Source organism: Macrobrachium nipponense, chromosome 8, assembly GCF_015104395.2.
Source record: "Macrobrachium nipponense isolate FS-2020 chromosome 8, ASM1510439v2, whole genome shotgun sequence".
NCBI lineage: Eukaryota > Metazoa > Arthropoda > Malacostraca > Decapoda > Palaemonidae > Macrobrachium > Macrobrachium nipponense.
In genome coordinates this window covers 13,010,127-13,032,746 of record NC_087203.1, presented here as the reverse complement: position 1 = coordinate 13,032,746, position 22,620 = coordinate 13,010,127, and the positions used below count along the sequence as shown (strand labels likewise).

Sequence of the window (22,620 nt, the reverse complement as noted above, 5' to 3'; positions counted from 1 at the left end):
TTCTAGAAAAAAATAACATTTTCTTTACGGTCCGTGCGGTTAACTCTTTCCGAAAAAACTCATAACGTGCTATTGTGGTAATGTTTGCACCATTTTAAATTAGCCGTTACATAAAGTTTTTATATATGAAAATGTCCGCAATTTTCCATGTATAATACACAAAAAATAGTTGAAGCTTGTATCTTTTTCTCATTTTTTGAAATATTTTGCATATAATCACGATAAATAGAAAAAAAACCCCGTTCGGTCAAATTTGACTCTACCGAAATGGTCCAAAAACGCAATTGTAAGATAAAACTCTTACAGTCTAGTAATATTCAGTCATTTATCTTCATTGTGAAACAAATTCGAAGTCTCTAGCACATTTTAAATTTATGGTGAATCTTTAAAAAAAAACTTTCCTTCCCTCCGCGCGCGGATTTCCTCCGCCACAAATCTCCGAAATGTGTAAGTCCCATTCTCGGAATATTTGCTCCGTTTCATATTAGGCATTTCATAGAGTTTTATATATGAAAATGTGCGCAATTTCATGTAGAATAAAATAAATGATTTGAAAGTTGTAGCTTTTCTTATTTCCGAAATAATTGCATATCATATATGTAAAAAATTCGTCATTCGGTCAACTTTAACTCGTCAGATATGGTCAAAAACTGCATTTGTAAGCTAATATTCTTACAGTATAGTAATATTCAATCATTTGTCTTCATTTTGAAATTGGAAGTCTCTAGGACAATATTTAGATTTATGGTGAATTTTTGAAAAAAATATTTGTTTAGTCGCAGCGTTACGAATTCATGCATTATTTTGTGATAATATTTTCTCTGTGTTGCTTTTATCATTTTACAATGTGTTATATACCAAAATGATTGCAATTTAGTGTACATTACAAAAAAAAAAAAGTAACTTGTTACCTTTAACCGTTTTACGCACAGCGCGATTTGAATACAATTATATATGAAATTTCGTTTTTGCGCTATCATATATCGCATTATTTATATATGATAATGATAATTTTTTCATTTCTGATGGTTGCATACTAAACTTCAGGCAACGACAAAAAAAAGGAGCCAAAAATGAACTCTTAATCTTGAAAACTAAGCGCGCTGTGATTTTTTGAAAAAAATATTTTTTCCGCTTCCGCGCTCACTCTGAAACGTCTCCGGCACACGGGAGACATTTTTTTTTTTTTACTGCTTCGGCGTTTAAGGGTTAAAGAGAAGCTCCGGCCTGCAGAACCTGACATAACAGCTGCTAGTAGAATACCTTCCACACTGGTGAGACAAGGAACAGTGGATACCAGCAGCACCGATATAGTATTTGGCGATGGAACAAACGTGTCACTTAATACTATCAACCCCGCATGTCCCGCAACCAGAACCTTGCAACACAAATCAGTCATCTCGCTGCAATACCTTGCGGAAGCTTTCACCAGCCTGCGGAAAACTTGATGTCTGTGAGACTGCTTGTCCTGACAAAAAAGTGACAGCTGGAGGTAAACCAGTTGAATGATCAAGGGAAGACTCCGAAACAGACACCAAAGAAGGATCCCAAAGGGATAGATGTCTTAGAAGAAGATTTAAAAGTTAAGGTTTGAAGAGGATGAATAGGAGCAGAAAGAGACAGAGAGGTGGAAAAAGCCTTCTTTTTAAGGGAAAGAAAATAGACCGAATCAACTCCTTGATAATCCTGACACACCTCATCAGTAAATTCAGGAAAATTCCTGAGAACATGATCAAGTACATTGGAAAACCCAAGGTGAAAACATTGTCTCACCAATATTCTATATCCTTGAAACAAACCCAGCAAATTAGCATTATATTCAGCTGAATTAAAAGACTGATCATCTGAATTCCCACTACCAACTGACAACCTGGACTTCTCCACAGAAGGAAAAAGAACCTTCAAAGACAAAGAAATATCCTCCTGAATATCAGTAACCAACACCGAATCTATCTCTACACCAACTACAGGCTTAGAGGCCTCCTGACGAGACAACTTTGAGGCAGGGAACAAAACATCTGAAGGGTCTAAAGGAGGACCCATCCTGCCTGAGAACAAAACCGAACTAGAACCCGCAGGAACCTGCCCCTACATCTTGTCTTCTTGCCTACCTATACCACTATCCCTACACATCTGAGTCAAACCATACCTTGGAGGCTTGTGGATCTCCATTATCCACCCTCCCCCACCACCCTGTGGGGCTGATTCTGGAACAGGCAGGGAAGCTGGAAAAGAATGGTTAATATCACCTACAGTATTACTATCTTTATTTTCATTTAACTTAGTCATGAAACTGACAAACAAGCTAGACATACTTGATGATAATCTGTCCTCCAATTTCTTAACCAGTTCAGACTCTAGCTCCTCTTTATCTAGCTCTCGCGATTCTACCTTACATTTGCTTTTAGAAGCTAATGATTTCCTATGCTTCAGGTAATCCTCCATCTAGTTTAAAGACGAGTCCTTGCAATTATCACACCTCTGCCTATCATTACATTGCACTTTCCTACAACTAATACAAAGGGAATGTCTGTCATATTTGAGAATACTCATCCTTCTTTTGCACAAAGAGCAGGAACAGTGAGCACCGACATCTCCACGGGAAGATTGTTCCGAAGGCACAGCAGAAGGCGTAGGCTTCGAGGTGATGGCCGACAGAGATTCCTTCCAAAGTCTGTCCATCATCAAATCCAAAGAAATCAGGCAAAAACACTGTCCAACTGGGGTGAAAATGCAAAAGAGTAACCCAAAGCCATTAACCAATATAGAGTCCAAAGCAAAGCTGTGAGGGTCGGGCTCAGACGACCAAAAAGTTTGCTTGGAGCAGGATATGTCCTGACAGCCGAGCGAATGAAAAGCAATTGAGGGGTGAGGCATCTGATGGCCGGTACTTACAGCAGTGTTGCCAACAGTAAGACAGGTAACTCAAATTATATCCCCACAGACTTACCCAATTTGTGGGTAAGTCAGTGGGGATATAATTTGGGCTGGTCAGTGGCCAGGGCTAATTCAGGTGTTCAGGGAGTGTATTGCAACATGTTTTCAGAGAGGCATATGAGAAAATAAAAGAAAATATAGCACAAAGGCAGGAGAGTACAGGATAAGTGACGGGGATTGGAGGATTGGAAGTGAAGGTGTACACAAGGCTTGTTGAGTTGGTTACAGTTGCAGGAATAAGGCAGCAGGAAGAGGATTTTTATGCTGTAGACAGAGTGAATTTTGCGTTCTCCGGATTCGCAGACTCACTGATTCGCGGATTTCTCTCTGGACCATATCTACCCATTATTTACGGGGATTCCCCTATTTGCAGGGTTTTCCGGCGATAAATAATATCTAATTAGTGCATTTTTGTTATTTTCATGCCTAAATACATTTTTATGATACAAAAATGATTTACTAATTTTAAAATATTAATATTGATCAATACTGTATTAGTAAGTTTAATAAGATTAAATGATCACAAAGAATGAAGGAAATCCCAGTCTTCATGCATCTTTCTTTCGAACTCCAGGTCCAAGCTGAGGTCCAACAGCTGTCAAATATATCAAGTAATGTGATAGGAGGGGAGGGAGTGTGTGTTCTCTCTCTCTCTCTCTCTCTCTCTCTCTCTCTCTCTCTCTCTCTCTCTCTCTCTCTCTACTGAGACGAGAGATTTTTATGATACACATATGTATGATATGTTTATTAATTTTTTCTAATGATAATAGTAATAGTACCACTAATAATAATAGTAATAACAAATGTAATTACAAAAATCATATGTAAAAGTATTTTACAGAAATACTACAATAATCATTCCATTTCTCTCTCTCTCTCTCTCTCTCTCTCTCTCTCTCTCTCTCTCTCTCTCTCTCTTACGGCGTTGTATGTTTTTTTCTATGATAAATAAATGTTTTACTAATTTTCAAATATCAATATTAATGTAAAATGCAATAATATCAATTCATTAAAAAAATACTACAGTGAATTAGCAAGATTTTAGTTTATAAATAAAAAAAATTATGTAAGAATCAAAGAAAATGATATTGTTATGATACAATAAATTTTTATGCATACTTACCTGGCAGGTATATATATAGCTTATCCTCTTGACGCACTGGCAGAATTTCAAAACTCGCGGCAACCGCTAGTACACTGGTAGTTCAGGTGATGGCCACCCCGTTCCCGTGGCGCTGGTACTTGGAACTATTCCCGTTTTCCTCAGATTTTCTCTGAACCCTGTCTCCTGAGGGGAGGAGGGGGTTGGGGAATTTAATTTATATATACCTGCCAGGTAAGTATGCATAAAACTTTATTGTATCATAACAATATCATTTTTATGCATGACACTTACCTGGCAGGTATATATATAGCTGATTGACACATTTGGAGGTGGGTCACAGACAGCAACATCGTCATAATTCAAAATTAACTAAATTTTTAAAAATTATTTATTAAGTTCCTTACCTGCTAAGGTAGCTGACTTCGTAGGTCCATGCCTCTTAGCCTGCTAAACCTTAGTGCTCTCAACTAGGATGTGACCTGTTTGTTGAGAAAGCTAACAACAAGGGTCTGACAACTGGACATGACCAATCTGCTGACAGAGAACCCTAGCCCTCATTTACCACAGGCATTCATGCTAGGAAAGTTAGTCACCTGAACCACACACACATACAATAATAAAACACTACACCAAAAAACTGAGCTGGTATTAACCTTCTCAGACAACCATAAAAAACACTATAACCTAATTAAAATAAAAACCTAGCATGTTATTAGGTTATGGGGTGGAAACTCCTTTGCCCAGTACTGTACCTGAGGATACATACGGGCCTAACGTTTGACAATTATCAAAAGTTGTCTTCACGTCTCTAAGGTAATGAGAGGAAACACAGAGTTTGTCCTCCAAAACGTCGAATCTATAATGTCCTTGAGGGCTAAATTTTTCCTGAATGCTAAGGACGTAGCTACTGCTCTCACCTCATGAGCTTTAACCTTAATCAAGCCGAAGCATTCTTCCTGACAAAGTAAATGAGCTTCTTTAATGACTTCTCTTACAAAGAAAGCCATATCGCGTTTTTAGACATAGGTCTAGTAGGATCTTTAACAGAGCACCACAGAGAACATGAAGTCCCCCTAATGCTTCTTGTTCTTTCTACGTAAAACCGTAAGGCTCTTACTGGGCAAAGAACCCTTTCTTGTTCTTGACCTACTAGATCAGCCAGTCCTTCAATCTCAAATGATCTTGGCCACGGATGCGAAGAATTCTCATTCTTTGCTAAGAACTCCTATTGAAAAGAACAAACTGCTTTGTTGTGCTTCCAACCTACTTGCTTGTCAATAGCTTGCAGCTCACTAATCCTTTTAGCTGTAGCTAAGGCTACTAAGAAAATAGTCTTCTTCGTTAGCTCTCGCAAAGACGAACTGCCCATAGTTCAAAACCTATCCGTTTCCAAGAACTTGAGAACGACATCCAAATTCCAAGAAGGAGTTCTGCAAAGTCGATCCTTCTGTATTAAAAGATCTGAGAAGATCTCTAAGATCTGCGTTGTTGGACAGATCTAAACCTCTGTGTCTAAACACTGCAGACAACATACACTTAAAACCTTAATTGTCTGATTAGCCAAACCCAGTTCCTTCTTCAGGTATAGAAGGAAATCTGCAATTTGTGTCACAGAGGTACTGGATGAAGAAATCTTCCGATTCGTTACACCATTTACGGAATTTCTCCCACTTCGACTGGGTACACTTTGATAGTTGATGGCCTTCGTGCTCTTGCAACTGCCTTCGCTTGCTTCTCTAGAAAACCCCCTCGCTCTGACAAGTCTTTCGATAGTCTGAACGCAGTCAGACCCAGAGCGAGGGTGTTCTTGTGGAACCTGTCGAAGTGGGGTTGTTTGAGAAGATCTACTCTCGTGGGTAGACTTCTCGGAGAATCCACTGTCCATTCCAGTACCTCTGTGAACCACGTTTGGGCCGGCCAGTATGGGGCTATCAGAGTCAGCCTTGTTCCTCGACTTTCTCTGAATTTCTTCATTACCCTTCCTAAAATCTTGAACGGGGGAAAAGCGTACGCATCTAGACCCGTCCAATCTAGTAGGAAGGCATCGACTGCGACTGCAAGAGGGTCCGGGATTGGAGAACAATAGTTCGGTAACCTCTTCGTCGCTGCGGTAGCGAAAAAGATCCACTACTGGTGTGCCCCAGAGCTTCCACAGTCTCTGGCATACTTGAAGATGCAACATCCACTCCGTGGAAAGCACTTGTCCGTCCCTGCTCAACAGATCCGCTCTGACGTTCTTCTCTCCTTGAATGAACCTGTTGAGCAGGGTGACGTTTTCTCTCTGCGACCACAGAAGAATCTCCTTCGCCAAGTTGCAAAGGGACAACGAGTGGGTTCCTCCTTGTTTTCGTATATATGCCAGAGCTGTGGTATTGTCCGCGTTGATCTGCACCACTTTGCCGCTGATCCACGGTCTGAACGCTTTCAGAGCCAAGAAGATCGCCATCAGTTCCTTCCTGTTTATGTGCCATGCCTTTTCTTCTTCGTTCCAAAGGCCTGATTCCTCCCGAGGGCCCAGCGTCGCTCCCAGCCTGCGTCTGCGCGTCGGAAAATAATATCCGGTCTGGGTTCCTCTGCTGGAGTGACGTACCCTCTGACAACCTCCCCAGAACTAGCCACCACTTTAATTCCTCCTTTATCTTTGAAGGAATTGGAAACCGGAAGGAATCTGGTTGCGATCTTCTTGGCCAGACTTCGTTCAGAAAGAACTGTAAGGGCCTCATGTGAAGTCTCCCTAGTGAAATGAACCGCTCTAACGAAGAGAGTGTCCCCAGCAGGCTCATCCACTCTCTCGCCGAGCATTGGTCTTTCAATAGGAATTCTTGCACTTTCCGCAGGCACATGGTCTGCCTTTCGGGTGACGGAAAAAGCCCGAAAAGTCACTGAGGATATCAGAATCCCCAAATAAACTAGCTCCTGAGAGGGGATCAACCGTGACTTTTTCAGGTTTACCATCAGACCCAGTGCTGAGTTAACTCCAATGTGATGTTCGTGTCCTCCAGACATTGCTGTTTTGATTGTGCTCTTATGAGCCAATCGTCGAGGTAGAGAGAGACTCTGACCCCTAACAAATGAAGCCACTTCACCACATTCGACATCATTCTTGTAAAATTTGAGAACCGTGCACAGACGAAGCAAAGGGCTTTGAATTGATAAATCCTGTCCTGGATCACGAATCTCAAATATTTCCTGGGACCTTGGGTGAATCGGAATATGGAAGTACGCATCCTGAAGGTCCAGCGTTACCATCCAGTCTCCTGGTCGTACCGCTGGCCAGTACTGAATCGTTCGTCTCCATCGTAAACTTGGTCTTTTCTACGAACAAGTTTAGCTGACTTACGTCCAGTACTGGCCTCCAACCTCCTGATGACTTCGGTACTAGAAACAGACGGTTGTAAAACCTGGGGATTCGTGATCCAGAACCGGTTCTATGGCCCCCTTTTCTAACATGCTGACAACTTGATGCCAAAGAGCCTCTCTCTTCTCTAAATCGATGTAATGAGCCCCTAGGGCTCTCGGAGCTGTAGCGAGAGGTGGTTTCTTGAGAAAGGGGATCTTGTATCCTTCCTTCGCTACCTTTACAGACCAAGGATCCGCTCCTTTGCTTTGCCAGACTTCCCAGAAGTCTAAAAGTCTGGCCCCCACACAAGTCTGGAGGACTTCTGACTCATTGCTTGGTTGAGGTTTTCGAACCTCTTTTGGCTGGAACTCTTTTCCCTCTAAATGCTGGTCGGGAAAAAGTCCTACCCCGAAAGGGCTGCTGTGATGTCTTTGTATCCTTCGGGGTCTTCTTCAATACATTAGAAGGTAAATACTTCCTTACAGAAGACGTAAGAAGATCCTGAGTAGCCTTCTGAGTGAGGGAGAGCGAGATGTCCTTAATGATATCCTGAGGGAAGAGCTGTCCTGAAAGCGGAGAGAACATCAACTCCGACTTTTGCGCGTTCGAGACTCCTTTAGCAGCGAACGAGCACAAAAGATGTCTTTTCTTCAAAACCGCCTGCTGTAAAAAGTGAAGCCAATTCATTAGCTCCATCTCTCAAGGCTTTATCCATACAGGACATGATACTTCTCGGCAACTCGGATTCTGACGAATCTTCCATCTCCGAAGTCCGAGCCAGGGCCCCCAACGACCAGTCAAGAAAATTAAACACCTCAAAAGTCCGATAGATACCTTTGAGTAAATGGTCGAACTCTGACGAAGTCCACCACACTTTGGCTGAATGTAAAGCATGTCTACGGGAGCTGTCCACTATGTTGGAAAAGTCTCCCTGGGAGGAGGCAGGAACTCCCAGGCCAAGACTTTCCCCATAGCATACCAAACACCAGACTTAAAAGCCAACTTGGCCGGAGGAAAAGCAAAAGAAGTCTTCCCCGACTCTCTCTTCTCCTTCAACCACTCATTTACGCGTTGAAGGGCTTTCTTGGCCGAAATAGACAAAGTCATTTTCAAAAAACGACGATTTCTTGGTTGTCTTCGTCTTCGAAAATTGAGACAAAGGCGATGGCGGGCCTGAAGGTTGAAAATCTCCTTCAAACAAAGAAAGAAGGCACTCTGTTAGCCTCTTGTAGTCCGAAGAAGGAGCTTCCACATTCTTGTACCTCTTTCCGCACTCTCCACAAAGAATTCTTCCTCCTGCGAAGAAATATCTTGAAAAACCAAGATCCTGATGACTCTCCAAAGCGGACTCCTTATGCAGAGCCTGCTTAGAGAGCGAATGCGACGCTGTCTCCTTGTAAAACTCCTCTCTTCCTTGTCGAGAAAAAGTTTCGACTTGCTGCCGCCTGCGTCCTCCTGAACGTATGCGTCCACCACTCTTCCTCTTGCGTCCTGCACTGCTTCGTCCTTCTTAAGGGATGCACTGCGTCCTGGCTTGCGTTGCACGTCCTGCGTCCTCTTGGAGGACTTAACCGGGAGAGACGAGTCCTTACGTCTAACCGAAGGTTGTTCGGGCTTCTCCCATGATTGTACAATCACTGCTAATCTCTCTTGCATGTCCCGCAGAACTTCCTTCGTCTCCGCTTCCTTACGAGACTCCTGATGATGAGGAGATCGAGGACGCACGGGGCTAACACGGAGAGGCGAGCGAACCTGCGGTCTACGCAGAGGAGTTCCTCTAAGCGGAGAAACACCTCTCACCGCACCGCTAGTAACTTCCAACTGACGAGAAATCCTCTTCCTTTTGATAGGGATAATTTCTTCATCCTCCGATGAAAAAATCTCAGGGCTACTCCACCCTTCTTGGTCACAGCCCTTCATCCTGTGATGAGGACGGAAAGTATGACCTCTTGAGAGGACGCGATACTTCCGCGAAACGCCTACTCCTTCCTGACGCCGAACTATCCGAAGAATAACGGCACTTCCCAGTATCGCCTTTTCCATGGCGTACTGCTGCAGCCTGGGAAGCAACAGGACTGCCTGAAGGGACGACTGATCGCGAGTAAACCCCTCTCGCCTCCCTTCGACTGTCGACATGCTTCTCCCTTGGGTCTGGGAGCTTGACAGAGGTCTCGGTCTAGGAGCACGAGAGGGACGATCAGGCGCCCCCTCCACAACACTGTCACCGAACACTTCCACTTTGTCTGTTAATCGTTTAATTTGATCTCCCATGGACGCAAGGGCAGCGAACACTTTCACGATTTGTGGATCAGTAGTATCCTCAGATACAGCAACGGGCGCAGGAGAAACCTGAGGGGAAGGTGCTACGTCTACATGTGAATGAGCTGGAGAAGACACATGCAAAGATTCATTCAAAGGCTTACTCGAAGATCCCGATCTCTTACTCCTAGAGAAAGATCTTCTAACCCGATCTTTTTCTAATCTCTCAACATACTTCATAAGAGCCTTCCACTCTTTCTCATTCAGACACTGACATTCATTGCACCTATTGTCCCACGTACATACAAACTCCCGACACTTCTTACAAATAGTATGTGGATCTACCGATGATTTCGGCAGTCTCACCTTACACCCTTCTTTCACACAAACTCTAAACATACTTCCTGAATCAGACATACTAAATCAAAATCCAAACAAAATGCGATTGCCACGCTAACTTCGTGAATACGATACCAATATCCAAAAAGTCAGTCAACGAGCAGGAAATTCTAACAGAGAACCAACAACGATGTTGCCAGTTCGGCTGGCAGAGAAAATCTGAGGAAAACGGGAATAGTTCCAAGTACCAGCGCCACGGGAACGGGGTGGCCATCACCTGAACTACCAGTGTACTAGCGGTTGCCGCGAGTTTTGAAATTCTGCCAGTGCGTCAAGAGGATAAGCTATATATATACCTGCCAGGTAAGTGTCATGCATAAAAATCCATTTTACAATGCATCCTTGTCTTTGAACTCCACGTAGCCAAGCTGAGATGGCTGGGGTCCAACAGCTGTCAAATATATCAAGTAATGTGCAGGAGGGGGAGTGCGTTGCCCACTCAGGATCATGTCTCTCTCTTACTGAGATGAGAGAATTTCCATGGTACATGTGTATGTTTATTAATATTTTTGCATAATAATAATAGTAATATAACTAATTTCAAAATTCATATGTGATAGTATTTTAAAGAAATACAATAATCTATCCATTTCACTCTTTTAAATAAAGATAACCCTCTCTCTCTCTCTCTCTTTCAAAGTCAACTTCTGGGGACTATATAAATCACATTTCATAAAAGGATATTAAATTATCATGCACAATGCAAAACAGTGAGAGAAGCATTTCATACCACATTAATAAACTCCCTACATACCTGTAACACACACATACACACACACACACACACACACACACTTTCCCTTATCATTTCTCATTTTGGTATTCATTGGTGTTTTGTCATAGTTTGCACTACATAAAATTGTGAAAAACAAAAAAAATTATAATATTGGCTCATCACTCCCAGCCCAGGCTAATGCACATTTAGGGAAGGCATCACACATAAATGGTTCATTAAATTAGTGTCAGGGAATGTTAGTGTCTTTCTATTTCACTTTGTGAGTATTTAGCAATCACATGAGAGAGAGAGAGAGAGAGAGAGAGAGAGAGAGAGAGAGAGAGAGAGAGAGGGGGGGGGGGGGGGGCATTGCCACAGGCAAAAAAGAGCTCCTGTGAGACAGGTGGCTGAAGACAACCTAGCAATGAGAATTTGATTGTTCCAGCCAAGTCAGGAAGCGACAAGTTTGCAATGCTTACAAGCATATCCAGGTACTTGTCTAATAATTGGCCATAAGATCCAAGTTTTATTCTTTTGTCCCATGTGTTAAAAGGGAGTAGGAAGATTCCTTCCTAAAGCAGAACCCCTAGAGTAAATTAATTTACAAGACAACACTCAAAGTGTTTCTTGAAAGTGTCTTAGCATGAAGTCATACCCTGTGATAGACTACAGCACCACATGTTCCAGTTGACCTTTCACTTGAGAGGCAACAATGAAATACTCCAGAGACAGGTCTCTCATGACTTTAAAATGCCTTTTTCCATCATTTCTATAAACCCTGCTGGCAAGGCCAGAGATCTTGGAAAATACTAAGGTGTCAGAGAGAGGGAAGGATGGTAGTCTTAACAAGATTATGGAGTCTGTCCATGAGGCCTGAAGTATCTAGGGCTCTACTCCATCCCAGTACTAATGCCCCGTCAAGACAAGCATAAATGTGGCAGCCAAAATAATGGGAAAGTTACATGGTAGCCACTGCCCTCAAATTCTTTTCCCCCCTTCCTTCCTACTTTGACATTACTGGAGGAGGGTGCAAGGCCTGGGAAAGTCTCCCTTTCTTTCCTAAAGAAAAAAGGGCTAGGATACTGGCCTGGGATCTGGGAAATGGCTACTTCCCAACTCACGAACCTGACATCAAAAGAGAGGTGTATAGGCTAACAGAAAGGATTGATATAAAAACAAATGCTACTCACCTACCATCCATTACTGGAGATCATGGTTTAAGCTACAAGTATAGGAATGTTAAGACCCACGAACAAAGGAACCACTATATCTCACAGTTAGCCAAAACTATATATCCACCTACCATTTAACTAAACACCTCACATGATAAGTGCCTGATCGATAGCATCTTTATGCATCAGTAGGGTTTCTCAAAAAGATCAAGGGCCTCTCCAATGACAGAACCACCACCTCAATGGATGTTGAATGTTTCAAAAACATCTCTGTTGTTGAAACTAGTAACATAATCCTTAATCATATCTACAGTGACCATCAAAGCCCAAACTGAAAGTCGCAGAAGCTGCTGTTTGTGCCTTCTGGAGATATGTGCAAAAGGCCCTTTTACCATACATAAGGACCACACATGCATCCAAAGACATGTTGACACAATGGGTGTTTCTTCCAACATCTGTCATGCCCAAACCTATGCACAATTTATAGACAATATGTACTTTCATAAAAACCAATGACATCCACGAAGTTGAATAGCTCCATTGAACATTTCAGGAATGTAGTTGCCTGTACTACATCATTAAATTCTGCAGCATGGCCAGCTCCCCTTCCTAATTGTCCTCGTCTCCCAGACTAATGAGGGCTTAAAAACATCTGGGTTATAAGACTATACTTCAAAAGTGACTATAAGTGTCCTTACAAATGTATTAGGACTACCGCTTTTGTAAGGAAAGTTTTAACCCACTGTCCCTCAAGGCAAGACATCCAACACAAAAAATACCCAGTGAATAAAAAATCCCCACATGACCTACACCTTTATTTCACCTCAAAACTTCCTTGTAAATATCAGTTTCATTGCAATTTGGATGTTTTATGATTTATGAAAGAATGATTAATATGGGAGAGTTACAAGCAGAATGCAGTAATGGTGGAAGAGTAATCATTAAAAATACTGAAAAAACTTTATAAAGAGAATGCAGCTGAAGCAGCAATGACATTCAATTTCATTTGTTTAAAAGAGGATTTTCCACCAGGAAAAGTAATAAAATACTCGCAATCACAATTACTTATATAAGTGCTAGTCAGCAACGACCATGATGCAGACAACTTATACAAACCATTTATATATTTCAGTAAAAAATACAGTGAAGCATATGAAAACAATATTGGAAAAAAATATTAGTGACAATATACTACTCAGAACTATGAACATACCTGTACCAATCCTTATCTACTATGTGGGTGATATTTACAATGTCTCCTGCATAAAGATTCAACTCTTCTGGTAGCTGAGCCCGGAGACTCCTTCTAACTTGGCCCATCATACACACTGCTTTTTCTGCAGTATCTTCAACCTGATATGAATAAGACTTCTTTAGTACATATAAGTAACACTGTATTGCTGAATGTTTTACTGAAGAAAATTAGGTTAATCACATTACTTATCATTCAAATCATTCATAATCTGGGCCATGAAAGCACGCTCATGCTTAACTCTGCTAAAAGTATTTTAAAATGTACAACTGATTTAGATAATCACCAAAATCAGGTTCAACAAATATTAAAAATTTAAATATCCTAAAGTTATATAAAAGTGTAACCACACAATGAAGTTACAAATCTATAGCCTACCTAGATATAAATATCACACTATTTTATAAAGTATCAATTAATATTCAACTTTTGTTTAAAGTATCAATAAGACAGAAATTATACCAAATAATCACATTAAAATAAAAAAAAACACAAAAATTATAAGAATTACAGAATCAGAGTACTTGAGCTATACTAAAAACTAGCGACATTAATACATTACTTGCACAGAATCTCAAAATTAATCTTTATGAAAAATAAGTCACAAAATCCATGAGATAAAATGCCTGGGTATCATATGTCCCATCTTCATTCATTACAGCAATCTCAAAAAATTGTTTAAAAACTAATAAACAAATAAAAAATTAAAGAAAGATTGAAGGTCCAAGCACAGCTGTGACTTTTGTTATCCAAACAAATCAGTCCACTTTCAATATGGTGAAGGTTTAGTACAGGCAGTCTCTGGGTTACGACGGACTCGCCTTATGACATTCCAAGCTTACGATGCTCTTCAAATATATTTGTAAAAACTTATGTCCTTGGTTACAATGTATGTTCTGGGGTTACAACACCATTGACACCGATCTGATAGCCAAAGGAGTGTCATAACTCCCTAAATCCCTGGGGCTCCACATCATCTGGAGCAAAAGCCAGGTTAAGCGAGGCAATCCACTTTTGCAGCAGGGAATAGTGCTCTTCCGAGGACAACTCCCCCTCCAAACAGAAGGAGACTGCTAAAGAGTAGTCAAGCTGGTTTTCTTCCACCCCTTCAATGACACTACTGATGAAGCAGTAGGTGACAGAAAAGGGGAAATTGCTCCCTTAGGAGTTGTAACATGTTATTGTTATAATACAATTAAGTTTGTTCATACTTACCTGGCAGATATATATATAGCTGTATTCTCCGAAGTCCGACAGAATTTCAAAATTCGCGGCACACGCAGTGGGCGGCCAGGTGGTAGTACCCATTCCCGCCGCTGGGAGGCGGATATCGGAACTATTCCCATTTCTATTCATATTTTATCAGTGCCACTGTCTCCTGAGGGGAGGTGGGTGGGCACTTTAATTATATATATCTGCCAGGTAAGTATGAACAAACTTAATTGTATTTATAAACAATAACATTTTGTTCATGAAACTTACCTGACAGATATATATATAGCTGAATCCCACCTTCGGATGGTGGGGAAGAGACAGAATAGGATTTTTTGGGAAACTAAATTAGTAGATGATATACATCTTGGTTCCTCACCTGTTAGCATAGCCGACTTCGTGATTACTGTCACCAAAGTCTGCTTCTGCGTACTAGAGTTGCCAGCGAGGTAGAGACCTGTAATGCTGGTGCGCTCTAGATGATCTGTCAACGGGGGCTGACCACAATGTGACTAGACCATATGACCATACTTCTGAGGGCAACGAAGCTAAAACCACCACCTGACCTAACCTATCAAAGTTAGTTCCATAACTTCTAGGCTAAAGAAAAGGAACGCGCCTCAAGCGACCAACCCTTCAAAGTTAAAAGCACACCTATCCCTTTTCTATAGGATAGGATTCGTGTTGCTTGCTGCCCCCAATAATATATCTACGGATATGTATGGTCCTAGCGGACTTACAGATCTCAAATGTCGTCTTCACATCCCGTCGGGAGTGTGTAGCGAACACAGAGTTGCTTCGCTAAAGCGTTGCACTCAGGAATGTTACTGAGTGTCATGCTTTGTTGAAATGCTTCCGAGGCCGCGCCCTCACCTCTTGAGCATTCATATTAAGAAAAAATCTCAAATCTTTATGTAAACATAATGAATGAGACTTCTTAAAAGAACTCCTTGACTATAATGCCAGGGTGTTCTTGGACATGAACCAAGTTATGGTCCTTTTAAGGAACGGAAAACCGCAGATTTGTCCGTTTGACCTCGACTTTCTAATAGTTTTATCAAGATAAAACTTGAGAGACCCGACAGGGCACAGGACTCTCTAATGCCCTTGCCCAATAATTTGTGCCATACCCTTGGTCTCCAAGCCTTCGGGTCAAGGGTTAGACAGGTTTTCGTTCTTATCAAGAACGGAAGGCTTAGAGGACAGACCGCATATGTCCTTAAAGATAAAACCTCTGATGAGGCTAAAACCTCACTAAACCCTCTTTGCCGTGGCCTAGAGCGGTTAGAATGTTAGCCTTTTTCTGGTCACTGTATTAAGTTCGCAGAAAGGATAGGTTCGAAATGCTTTTGGCATCAGAAACTCAGACTACGTCTAAGTTCCATGCCGGAACCTGCGATCTAGAGAATTTCAAGATCTCCCCAGACCTCAAAGATACGTGAAGCTTTGTTGTTTGACAGAACCGAATCTCTGAGCCTAGAGGCCGTCAACAACATATTTGCATATTCTACAATAGTTAGGACTTCTAGCTTATCTCATACTTCATACGGAAAGATAGAACCATAAAGAAATTCACAGAGGTCGAGGTGGAGGAACAGTCATTTCCCTTCACTATCTCCAGAAACGGCCCCCTCCGATTGAACACTGAAAATAGGCAGCATGCTTTGCCTTGGCCAAGAGACTGCCATTAATCTTGAAGATCTTATCGCTTCTCGATAGTCTGAACGCCTTTAGACTCAGAGAGGAGAGATATCAGATACTTCACTAAAGTGACGATGTTAGATTACACCAGATTCTCTCGGGAAGGGTCTTTGGACATATTGTCTGGAATTACATGGACCTCTGTGAATCCAAACCTATTAGAGGCCAACATGTGGCGACTAAAGCTAATCCTCTAGGATCATGAATAAGGGAACAACTTAAGAGGAAGCTCCTTCGTCTTCAATATTACGAAAAACTTAACGAAAGGACGCCCTCAGTCTCTCCTCAACTTTCGACATACTTCTAAGTGAGGATTACTCAGACGTCAGTAGTTGTTGCCTTCGATCGAGAAGACCCGCACGGACGTGCACTAGTTTAACGAACCTCTTGAGGATCGTTACGTTCCGTGCCCCAGCCCATAACCAACTCTCTCTTCTTGAGCTATGAGAGAGCTGAGAAATTATCCGAGATGATTTGGGCCACTCGATCCAAACTCACCCTTCGAGGAACTGGAGAGCCGACCAATTTGGCTTCCAATTCTTTCAGACAATGTGCCAGAACATCTGTTCCTCTGTTCGGATGTCTGGCATCCTCTCGCTATCACCCGAGGTGATCCTCAAGCCGTTGAGAGAAAATTAGAATTATTACTAGATCTTTGATGCTATTCCAATTTCTTCGTGAGGAAAAATTGTAGAGGTCTGAATTGCTGTTTATTCAGGGAAAACAAGCTTCTCCAGCGAGGAAATGGTCCCCAGCAAACTCATCCATTCCCTCACTCAGCCTGCTTCCTTCCCTAAATAAGGCTGCGCTTTGCATAAGCAGGAGAGCATTATTATAGTGCTATGCCGCGGTAGATTCGTACAGAATTCTGTTACCGTGCGGTAAACCCGCACCGAACAAGTATAAGAGATATCTTGTTGAAATTTTCTAAGTAAACGGAAGGCATGTTCATTAATGATTACTAGAAATTTCCTCAACCCGAGGCTAAAATCCATGATTGTAGGGCAGAGAGACGGCTTATCAACCATTCCCGCAAGGGAAACAGACGTAACCAACCGCACATGTCACCGAGCTAGCCGGTACTGCGTAGATCACAGTAACAGCAGCCTTGTTCATCGTCTCGCACTATCTGCCTGAGTTGCCAGCTACTCCTTTTACGAAGGGATAGGTATGAAATTATCGAGCAAAAGGAAACTCTCAAGCAGGCATATTTAAACGAAACAAAATTCGCTAAATACAGAAGCTGAGTTGGTGTTGTCGTAACATACCTGAAGAGTTGTTCTTACTCTCGAAAACTCTTGGAAGGTTGAAGGGAGTGTCAATTAAATACATTAGAACAACAGTTCTTTCGGCTTCTATCCGCAGAGGTAATACGATATGCGTATATGACTTGACCCATGCGTTAGCAAAATGACGCAAAGATAAACTACGTAAGTATTGTAGTAATTTGAACATCGAATTCTCTACTACATCTTTCCTCGACGAGGAAGAGAGAAAAAAAAGGAAAACGACTGTCCACGTTCTAAAAAATGAGACTTTTTAAAAGAACTCCTGACTCTTTGCCAAGAAAAGAGTAATATTCGAATAGAGATCATCAAGAGAGAACCGAGGATCGAAAAGGACCGTTCAATGTTCTTATGATATTGGACATAAGACTTCCTGGATCTAGTCTACAAGTCTTTTTCTTACCCCTCCCGGATGAGCCTCTGAAAATGAATGAGAGCTCTTCCGAAAGTTTGTTAATGAGTTTATCCGCTTAAACGATAAAAAACGTTAAAATCTATGTCAATGAGAACTACCCCATTTATGAGGGTCCCCCACTTAAATGACAAAACGTATAATATCTTGACAATGGGGAAAAAGCGTCCTTACTTGACAAAACTATTAGCACTTTGCTAATATGGGAAAACCCTTTAACATGACCGAAAGTCACCAGGAATCCGAGTATATAATCTTCCCGATTCCTCAGAGAACATCGCTGAGATGAAAGAGGGATCGAAGAAAAAATTCGGGTATGTCTCTCCGCTAACTCCGAATCCTTTTTAAAAATTTCTGTAAAGGAATGTCCTGTGGAGAGTCCTGAAAAAACCTCCTCTTGACGAGCGTTTAGAAAGCGTCAAGCGTCCTAAGAAACGTCCTGAACAGCAAATAAGACGCCTTCTACAAGTCTTTTCTCTCGCAAAGCGTCCTGCCTAGCTTCCACCGAAGCGTCCTGGCGAATGTCCACAAAAGCCGTCCTCATAAGTGTCCTGCCGAGCGTCCTCAAAAGCGTCCTGCTTAGCGTCCTGCTGAGCGTCCTCAAAAAAACGTCCTGCTTAGCTACTAGCGTGTCTGAGCAGAGAACACCAAGTCTTCTGAACGACGTTTCAGAGAGGAACTCGTTGAGCGCCCTGATGCATGCAAGGCTCGCCAAGAGGCGTCCTGGCGAGCGACCTTGCCAACATCTCAATGTTATGACGAACCGCGTTTTGCGTATGACGTTGAATATTTTCAAGGGACGTCCTCATGCGAGTCTCCATGGAGAGCCGCAAGCCGCTCCTGAAGTGTGTGAACACTAAAGGAAGACTTATGGCTTTCGTCTTCAAGACGGGCCTTAAAGACCATTCTCCTGCCGAGCGCTTCTTACAAGACAGTGGCCGCCTGTGCGACAACTTGCGTCTTAGTAATGCAAAAGAACATCTCCAGAAACGCACTCAGCAAAGGAACGCCGAGCGTCCGAAAGACACCCTCGCAAGGTGCTTGCCGAGCGTCCTGGAGAATGTCTCTACTTATAGAACGTCGAGCACCTCCAAAAGCTTCCTCACTTCTAAATTGCCCTTCTTATGCCGAACCAGAGACATAAGTTGTTTGACTGTGCAAAGCAGCTTGCCGGACGTCAAACTTAACAGCTTGCTTTTTCGAAGTAAAGCGAACGTTAACGAAGTTAAATAACGTATACGGAGCGCCATGAGGAGAGGAGACGAATACTGAGTTGCTCCTCCCAAAGGTGGAATCTAGAATGTCCTTGATTACCAAATTCTTTTGGAATGCTAGCGAGGTTGAAACAGCTCTAACTTCATGAGCGTTCACTCGCAGGAGGCTCAAATCACTCTTCTGGCAAGATGAATGAGCCTCCTTAATATGTCCCTTAGAAAAGAGCCAGTGCATTCTTCGAAAAGGGTAAATGTGGTCTCTTTACTGTTTCATCCTCTCGTGACGAGAGAGAGGACGTGAAGCGTCCTCTCTCTAAAGCTTCTTAGGAGGGCTGCGAGTCCTTCCGAGAGCTCCAACCCCTGTGTGGAGGAACGCCTCGGAGGACGAGAAGCAATCCTTTAAGATTCGTGCACGTGCCTCATCTTCGGCAGCCTGGGAAGCGACAATCAGGACCTGCCGAACGGAAGCCAGATCAGCATGAAAAACCGTACCCTCCTTAGGCTTTTGACATGCCCTCTCCCTGGTTTACCTGGGAGTCCGACAGAGGTCTAGGCCTAGAGGCGTTATGGGGCCGATCTGACGTTCCCTCCTGACGAGAGAGAGGACGTGAAGCGTCCTCTTCTCTAAAGCTTCTTAGAGGGCGCGAGTCCTTCCGAGAGCTCCAACCCTTGCGCGGGGAGGACGCCTCAGAGGACGAGAAGCAATCCTTCAAGATTCGTGCACGTGCACGATCTTTAGCAGCCTGGGAAGCGTCAACAGGTTCTGCCGAAGGGACGCCAGATCGGTGGGGAGCCCCCGTAACCCTCTTGCGGCTTTCGACATGCCCTCTCCCCATGAGTCCTGGGAGTCCGACAGAGGTCCAGGCCTAGAGGCATTATGGGGCCGATCTGACGCCCCCTCCACAACAACAAGGGGCACTACACTTCACAACAATGATTGGAGAGCGAGCACTTTAGTCTAAGATTACTTGATGTAATCCTCTAGCAGACACTTCTTCGAGGCCCGTAAGCCATACCACAGGGTTAGGCAAAATAAAATCTACAGGAGGTTAGAAGGTTCATTATTTCTAACTTCTGTTTACTGTGGAGGAAAACTCCTGATTCTAACCCGCTCTAAAATGCGTACATGAATCCTACATCTTCCGTAATCAGTCACACATTACACTAATTACATTGAACTTATGCAAAGAAAACATGTAAACGTCAATATATACTAAGCGAGTGTCTACCGAAAGTTCCGGTAGCCTTACCTTACCCATGCAGACAACAAAGTCTGAAACTAGGCTAACTAGCTTCAGACATCAAATGCAATGAAAAAAATTTACGATAGCGTATGCCTAGCCACAAATCCCAGTCAATAATCGAAAGAATAATTAGGATACTTAAGCGGCTAATGAAGTTTCAATCCTAGGAGGAGGTCTGTAAACAGTTGTTTACCGACCGGCGACAGAAAAAATATGAATAGAAAATGGGAATAGTTTCCTGATATCCGCCTCCCAGCGGCGGGAATGGGTACTACCACCTGGCCGCCCACTGCGTGTGCCGCGAATTTTGAAATTCTTGTCGGACTTCGGAGAATACAGCTATATATATATCTGTCAGGTAAGTTTCATGAACAAAATTATTATTATAAAGGATTAGTTTATCCAGACCTCTGAGCCTAACAACGGTCTTCTCGGGCTAGTTTTCAGGATTTAATCCTGAGAACGCCGACTGGACATATACGTCAACTAAAATTGTCTGTCGGGTGCTAAGTGGACGTATGGTATGTCACTATAAAAAGGTTTTTTAAATATTTGCGGAAAAATAGTTATAGGCCTAGTTTGTGAAAAATTTTAAATTACGTGCCTTGAGGGATGGTGGGAGTTCACGCATGCATGAATTGCTTTTTTCCTCGCACTAGGAAGCATCAGCAACGCATCTCAGAAATTCTTTCGTCACTTTGTCGTAATTTTTGCAACGTTTTATATTAGCCGTTACATAGAGTTTTATAGTACTATATGAAAATGTGTGCAATTTCATGTAGAATACAACTAAAAAACACCCATGGTTGTAGCTTTTATCAGTTTTGAAATACATTCATATAAATAACGATAAGTGCCAAAATTTCAACCTTCGGTTAATTTTGACTCTACCAAAATAGTCGAAAAACGCAATTGTAAGCTAAAAATCTTATAATTTAGTAATAATCAATCATGTACCATTTTGCAACAAATTGGAAGTCTCTAGCACAATATTTCGATTTATGGTGAATTTTTGAAAAAACTTTTTCCTTAAGTCCGCTCGTGGTAACTCGGCCGAAAATCTTAGAAATTCTTTTGTCACTTTGTCGTAATGTTTGCACAGTTTTATATTAGCCGTTACATAAAGTTTTATATATGAAAATGTGCGCAATTTTATGTAGAATACAAGAAAAAATAACTCAAGGTTGTAGCTTTTATCAGTTTTGAAATATTTTCATAAAAATCAAAATGTGCCAAAATTTCAACCGTCGGTCAATTTTGACTCGACCGAAATGGTCGAAAAACGCAATTGTAAGCTAAAACTCTTACATTCTGGTAACATTCAATCATTTACCTTTATTTTGCAACAAAAAGGAAGTCTCTACCACAATATTTCGATTTATGGTGAATTTTTGAAAAAACTTTTTTCCTTAAGTCCGCGCGCGGTAAATCGGCTGAAAATCTCAGAATTTTTTTAGTCACCTTGTCATAATTTTTGCACCATTTTCTATTAGGCGTTACATAAAGTGTTATACATGAAAATGTGCAAAATTTTACATAGCATAGAATACAACAAAAAATAACTCATGGTTGTAGCTTTTATCAGTTTTGAAATATTTTCATATAAATAACGATGTGCCAAAATTTCAACCTTCGGTCAACTTTAACTCTACCGAAATGGTCGAAAAACGCAATTGTAAGCTAAAACTCTTATATGCTAGTAATATTCAATTATTTACCTTCATTTGGCAACAAATTGGAAGTCTCTAGCACAATATTTTGATTTATGGTGAATTTATGAAAAAAAAAAGAAAAAAAAAAAAAAATTTTTTTCCTTATGTCCGCGCGGTAACTCTTCCGAAAAAATCATATGTGCAATTGTCGTAATGTTTGCACCATTTTAAATTAGCCGTTACATAAAGTTTTATGTATGAAAATGTGCGCAATTTCATGTAAAATACAACAAAAAATAATTGAAGGTTGTAGCTTTTCTCATTTTTGAAATATTTGCATATAAATCACGATAAATAGAAAAAAAACCACGTTCGGTCAACTTTGACTCTACCAAAATGGTCGAAAAACACAATTGTATGCTAAAACTCTTACAGTCTAGTAATATTCAGTTATTTATCTTCATTTTGAAACAAATTCAAAGTCTCTAGCACAATATTTAGATTTATGGTGAATTAAAAAAAAAAAAACTTTCCTTCCCTCCGCGCGCCGATTCTCCGCCGCAAATCTCCGAAGTGCATACGTCAGATTTTCAGAATATTTGCTCAATTTCATATTAGGCGTTTCATAGAGTTTTTTATATGAAAATGTGCACAATTTTATGTAGAATACAACAAAAAATAATTGAAGGTTGTAGCTTTTCTCATTTTTGAAATATTTGC

At 41.6% G+C, this 22,620-nt stretch overlaps 1 protein-coding gene across 4 annotated transcripts in view; it reads right to left on the bottom strand.

Moving 5' to 3' along the window:
- Positions 1-22,620, bottom strand: part of LOC135222616 (dynamin-binding protein-like) — a 334,340-nt gene that overhangs the window by 180,560 nt on the left and 131,160 nt on the right. For all 4 annotated transcript variants that reach the window (XM_064260713.1, XM_064260714.1, XM_064260712.1 and 1 more), the window contains one exon: positions 13,141-13,280. In XM_064260713.1, coding sequence (XP_064116783.1) covers positions 13,141-13,280 — 140 coding nt within the window. The remainder of the gene's footprint in view (positions 1-13,140; positions 13,281-22,620) is intronic.